The sequence below is a fragment of the Neofelis nebulosa genome, chromosome 16 (genome assembly GCF_028018385.1).
Source record: "Neofelis nebulosa isolate mNeoNeb1 chromosome 16, mNeoNeb1.pri, whole genome shotgun sequence".
Classification (NCBI taxonomy): Eukaryota; Metazoa; Chordata; class Mammalia; order Carnivora; family Felidae; genus Neofelis; species Neofelis nebulosa.
Genome location: NC_080797.1, coordinates 50,223,832 through 50,229,831, shown reverse-complemented (window position 1 = coordinate 50,229,831; position 6,000 = coordinate 50,223,832). Strand labels below are relative to the sequence as shown.

Here is a 6,000-nt window from a genome sequence, read left to right as displayed (position 1 = left end):
AATGTAAAGGAAATATAACTGACGCAATGACACTGGCGAAATCTCCATCTCTTCCATAGGGGAAATGGAAACAGGTAAGGAAGGAGTCAGGTGAGCTCCACAAACCTTGCTCAAATTGACACGATCACCGGCCGCGCCCCTCATTTAGCTCAATACCTCCTTGGCTCTAGGTTTGCCCACCCGCGCAAGCCAGCCGAGGCTCCCGGAAGGTAAACACATCGAGAAGGGCGGGGCAGAAGGCGGGTTAGGGATGGGTGAGTGGCCAGCAGAAAGTGATTGGCAGCTGCCATGTCCACGTGCTTTGTGCTTCGAACTAGCTGTCGCGAGAATTCGATGTAAACAGACCAGTCCCGGGTCCTCCGACTCCCAGCCCGAGACGCTCAGCTGAGGTGCAGAGGAGTCTGAGACATAATTCCTTTTGACAAAGCCACGAAGGTGTGCTGTCTGCAAAGGAAAATAGACATGTTCGTAACTCTCCCTACCTGCCTGCGTTCGCAACCGAACCTGACACCTCGGCTTCACCCAAACTTACATTCTGTTTTGTTTTCCCTGGAGCCCCAGCGGATTGGATAAATTCAGGAGGCGGGTCCGCCTCTTTTCTACTTGCTGGTTGGCGAAGCTGACCTCCAAGGGCGGTGCCCGGCCGTAGTCAGTTTCCTTCTGGGATTGGCTAGAAAAGTAGTTCCGCTGAGGCGTGGTAGGAAGTGGTAGCCGTCAATCACGAGGGGAGACTCCAAACAGTGAGCCTTGAGCTGGAGAACAGCGTTTACCGGCGGGGCGGCCGGTGAGAGGGCTGGTGGGGCTGTGGCTTTGGGGAGGCTTGGCGAGAACGAGGTGCAAGCAGCGTGAGGGGAGAGGGCTTGACTGGTATGGATTCGACGAGAGAGAGCTATCGAGATTGGAGGGGGAGGGGAAGAAGGGCAAGGGGCCAGAGGGCGGCCGGGGGCAGCGGTGGCTCCGCGTTGGAGGTTAAGTGGGTATCGCTGTTCGAGTCTTTCAGGACAGTGGGGCCTGAGGGTCGTCCTCAGGAGACAGGGCCCTTATAGGACATTTCTTGGAAGGCTCTGTTTCGGGAAATGAAGGGTGGAATGGAAATGAGAGTGCTGAGGGGTTGGTGGTGAAGATACCTACCGAGGAAGGGGTACCTGGACTAGGTGGGTCAAAGGGTGTTTTTGTTGTAGCAGGTGAGACTCCTCAGTTTGGGAATTTTCAAATACGGTGAGAGAATGCTTCTTACTTAGAAGTGATGGTTTTAAGGGCTTTCAAGATTAGTTCCAGGTTGTGGACTTTCCTGAGCCCTGTAAGAGATCATTGATATTGCTGTCAATCCTCTTTTAGCCTTAACCAAGTACACTGTATGTTCTTAAAATCTACACAGTGATTCAGATGCTTATTGAACATTCAAGGATCAAGATTCAGTGATGTGACAGGAAAGGACAAGGGGCTTCTAATGTCATATAAGTTTTTATTACTTATTAAGGCTCTGGTGTTTAGGTTATAATAGTAAGGGGATTGACAAATCTGATTTAAAAACTCTTGTCAAATTATGATCATGCAATCCTTTTTTTATAGCTGTTACTGACATAACGTTGTATTAGTTTCAGGTGTACAACATAATTTGATTTGATATTTGTACATATCTTGAAATGATCACCACAATGTCTAGTTAACATCCATCACCAAACATAGTTACAATGTACAGTCTTGCTCATAGTTTCCCAACAGTTTTAGTTGGAAGATATTACCTCACTGTTCCATTAAGTCTCCAAATAGTGTGTTATGTGTATTTTCACTATCTCAATTTAAGATTTTAGTACATTTTAAAATTTTGGCACACAGAGATAGCACATTTTTAAAAAATATTAAGTGGTCTTGTGCTGGACTCTCTATCTAGCACATCTTACCTTTCTAGTTTGTGTTAACAGTGGATGAGAGGGGCCAGAAAGAGTCTTAACTAGTTTTGGGGTTCTGAGGCTTAGTCCAAAAAAAAACCAAAAAACAAAAAACAAAACCTCTCACGATAATTAGAAAACTTCTTTATCTACTTCCTGTCCTAATCTTCCCCCTTTCTGGTATAATTGGAATTTCTGGGAAGGTTTCCTATATTTTAGGCATTTTTGATAAGGGATCTCTAGTGAGCAACCATAAACCTTTCCCTCTACCGCCAACAATAATGATCAGTTTTTTTCTATCTCTTCCGTTCTGCAAACAGGTTTAGTGAATGAAGCTATGGCTACAGATTCTCCCAGAAGACCCAGTCGTTGTACTGGTGGAGTTGTGGTTCGCCCCCAGGCTGTCACGTAAGCAAATTTCAGTATAAGCCTAAAAACTAAAGAAAATTTGCTCAGAATAGTAACTAACATTCAGGTTTCCTTTATGAATGTTGATTACTTTTTAAATTTAATTAAGGCTTTATAGGATGATAAATATCGCCAAGGCCAAATAAAAGGAATAATGGGAGGGTCTAGTCGATGTAGTCACGTTTACAGAGTATGTTAAAAGCACTGTGCTAAATTCTAAGGAATAATCGTTTTTCCAACTCCAGGTTCAAAAATTGGTGGATCATTAATTCAGTGGATCAGGACCATTATTTAAAAAATGAAATAGCATATAATAGAAAATATAATTGGGAGTATTCTTTTGTGACACACACATGGATATTTTCATATGTATATATATGTTCACCAGATCCTGATGTAAAATGTATCTCTTACTCTAAGTCTCAGTCAGAAAGTTTCAGAGTCAGTGTCATAAAGAGTACATTCTATATTTTAAGCATTCTTTGACAAAGCCTATTTATACTTTCTGGGAGCATATGATCTTTTTTTTTTTAATGTTTATTCACTTTTAGAGAGAGAGGGTGCATGCATGTTTGCGCACGTGAGCAAGGGGAAAGGCAGAAAAAGAAGAGAGAGAGAATGCCAAGTGGGCTCTGTGCTTGCTTGATCTCATGATCTCTGAGATCATGACCTGAGCCAAAATCAAGAGTTGGCATTTAACTGACTGAGCCACCCAGGCACTCCTAGGAGCATATGATCTAACGTGGTTTTAAGATATGTTACTTGAGGGGCACCTGGGCTCAGTCTGTTAAGCATCCAACTTCGGCTCAGGCCATGATCTTATGGTTCATGAGTTTAAGCCCCGCATTGGGCTCTGTGCTGACAGTTCTGAGCCTGGAGCCTGCTTCAGATTCTATGTGTCTGTCTCTCTCTCTCTCTCTCTCTTTCTCTCTCTCTCTCTCTCTCTCTCTCTCTCTCTCTGCCTCTCCCCTGCTTGCGCTCTGTGTTTTTCTCTTTCTCTCTCAAAAATAAATAAACATTAAAAAAAGATATGTATACTTGAAATCACCATAATTAACAAAAAAGGTGCCAGCATAACAGCATGAGAATTGAAAGGAGTATTCTAGTGGGATTATTTAATGGGAATATTTTAGTATTTTAGATCCTAAAGGGTTTTATTAAGAAGCTAACATAATGTACTTTAAAGGCTGAACGGAGTTTAGACAATTAGAATCAAAGGTACATTTTAGGCAAAGGGACTAGAGTGAACAGATATGGGTAAGGCAAGCTATTTTCGTAAATGGAATATAGGGAGGTTGACCTATATAAAATAGGTTAGGGTGGACAATTAAGATCCTTCAGTATTTGGGTGAGGTGAAACTTGTTTTCTACCTTTTAAAATGTTTATAAGGGAATGTTAATATTTTGTATTATTCCCTTGGGCAGTTTAGCATGTTACATAAAGATTGCCTTTTCAGACTAAGAAAAGTATATGTATTTTACTATAATACTTCCTTTTTTTCCTTCCTGTATTTCCTGGGGCCATATTTCTTTGCTAACTATGGGCCATGGAACAAGTTAAGCATGTTGTTAGCTATGAGTTAGGTACTATTTCAGTCTTCATTTTTTCCCCCTCCCTCTCAGCCTTTGTTTTATAGGTGAGAATACCAAAGCAGGGAGAAATTAAGTAAATTGCCCTTGGGAACAGCCAAGAAGGAGAACCTGGATCAAACCCAGGCAGTTTGTCTCCAGAGCCTGTGCACTTAGGCAGTATTGTATGTTGCGTTACCATATTGGTATTCAACATATATTGCTTTTTTTTGTTAATTAAATACGTAATTTTAGTGTTTTTTAAAAAGTTTTTTATTTATTTGTATTCTTTTAACAAATAATGCTCAAACATCTACTCTATGCCTAAAGTACTGGATTGTAGATTCTGGAGGTAGAAGGGAAAATGAGAGTTGGATTCCTTTCTGTTATAGAGTTTATATTCTAGTGGGAGGAACACTAAGTTACTATAGGCTTGAACACTACACAGTGTGCTATGATAGAGAATGATAGTAGGGAGTAGGACTTAGGCTGTCAGGAAGGGCCTCTCTGAGGAGGTGACACATAAGCTGGAGATATGAAAGGGATGGAAGAGTATGGGAAAGATTCCTGACAGGAACAAAGCTGGTGTAAAGGTTTTGATTCAAGGAGCTTGGTCTGTTTTAGGAATTGAAGTTGCAGGAGACTGAAGCAGAGTAAGTTAGGAGAGTGGCAGGAAAATAAGGTTGGAGAGGTAGGCCTAATCAAATTGTTTTTCTTTTTTTTTTCTTTTTAGGTCTAATCAGTTTTGGTAACTATCTAAGGCATACCGCTTTTTTTATAGGATTTAGGCTAACTCCTATGATTTTCTTTAAATGTAATTTTTCACATGAAATGAAATGATTTGATATTTTGAAGAATTTTTTCCCACTTGCTGATATCCATATACTTCCTATTTAAAATATCTCAGTGACCCTAACAGTATCATTTTTCTTCACTTCTATGCATTGTAATATTTTCTCATGTCTTGTCTATTGCAAAAGTTCTGTGAGGACGTCTTAGTATCTCCTAATTTTGCACCTGCAGCAAAATACAGATTCATTTTGCTGTATACAGGTAAGAGACTAGGTACGTAACCAATTTAAAGAAAAGGTCATGAAATACTGAGTCATCAGCAACAGTTTTTCTTGCTCTGGTAAATTCTTTTGCTTTGACTCAAGAGGAAGGTCCTGCCATAGCCTTGTGTCATCACTCTTTCAAATACAAGTTAGAATATCTGTGTCAAGAGAACATGACTTTTAAGAAGAGACAATGTTTAAAAATATTAAAATTTCATTTGCATTTCACTTAATAACATATTCAAAGAAACTAGAAAGCAGGGTTGCAGAACTATCAGTTGATGAGAGTTGGTTTTTTTTCTTTTTTCTTTTTTAAATATTTTAAGTGACTTTAGAAAGAACTTTTTCATGTTTTGTTTTAAGCTGTCAGGATAAATTTTATCCATTTCACCCCTTTCCAGGGAGCAGTCCTACATGGAAAGTGTTGTGACTTTTCTACAGGATGTTGTACCACAGGTAAGTGTCTGTGTAGTTTCAGAAATAGTAGGCCCCAGTAGTAGAACCATTGGCCAGGAAAGTTCTGAAATGTTCTCTTTCCTAAACTTGACACAGGTATCATCAACTTCACAAAGACTTTTGATGTTTTAGCATCCTGAGCATTGGTAGGGTAGAACCATACTTGTTAGTATTACTTGTGCCTTAGTTTTGTGCTGACAGTGGCACAATTATCATTCCTCAGGACTTGCTCTCATAAACAGAATCAAGGTGAGACATTAGTTGAGAGATGGGACTTGGGACTCTCTAGTTGGGTTCTATTTCCAGAATCTTCCTCTTGTCCTCGTTAAATGTTGCCTGTCTGAAGTGATTAATGCAAAGTATATATTTTGCATTTTATTAACTAGATATTATATTAACTAAATACTGTACTGAACACAAATCTGTATCTTTTTCATATTGAGCAGTATTTATATGCCAAGTAGAGTATACCTTGTTACTCTAACTTATACAGAGTTCCATCTATATAAATGTAACAATAAAGAATAAGAGCAGCCCTTCTGGGATCATATCTAGTGCAGTGTTGTCCAGACTTAACATAAATGTCACTTGGCTCATGTGTTAAAAATAATAATTTCCAG

At 39.8% G+C, this 6,000-nt stretch overlaps 1 protein-coding gene across 1 annotated transcript in view; it reads left to right on the top strand.

Moving 5' to 3' along the window:
• Positions 1–288: 288 nt before the first annotated feature.
• The window catches only part of BCAS3 (BCAS3 microtubule associated cell migration factor), a 619,018-nt gene continuing 613,306 nt past the window's right edge, over positions 289–6,000 (top strand). The window contains exons 1-5 of the mRNA XM_058702849.1: positions 289–335; positions 428–609; positions 790–867; positions 2,213–2,300; positions 5,326–5,380. Coding sequence (XP_058558832.1) covers positions 289–335; positions 428–609; positions 790–867; positions 2,213–2,300; positions 5,326–5,380 — 450 coding nt within the window. The remainder of the gene's footprint in view (positions 336–427; positions 610–789; positions 868–2,212; positions 2,301–5,325; positions 5,381–6,000) is intronic.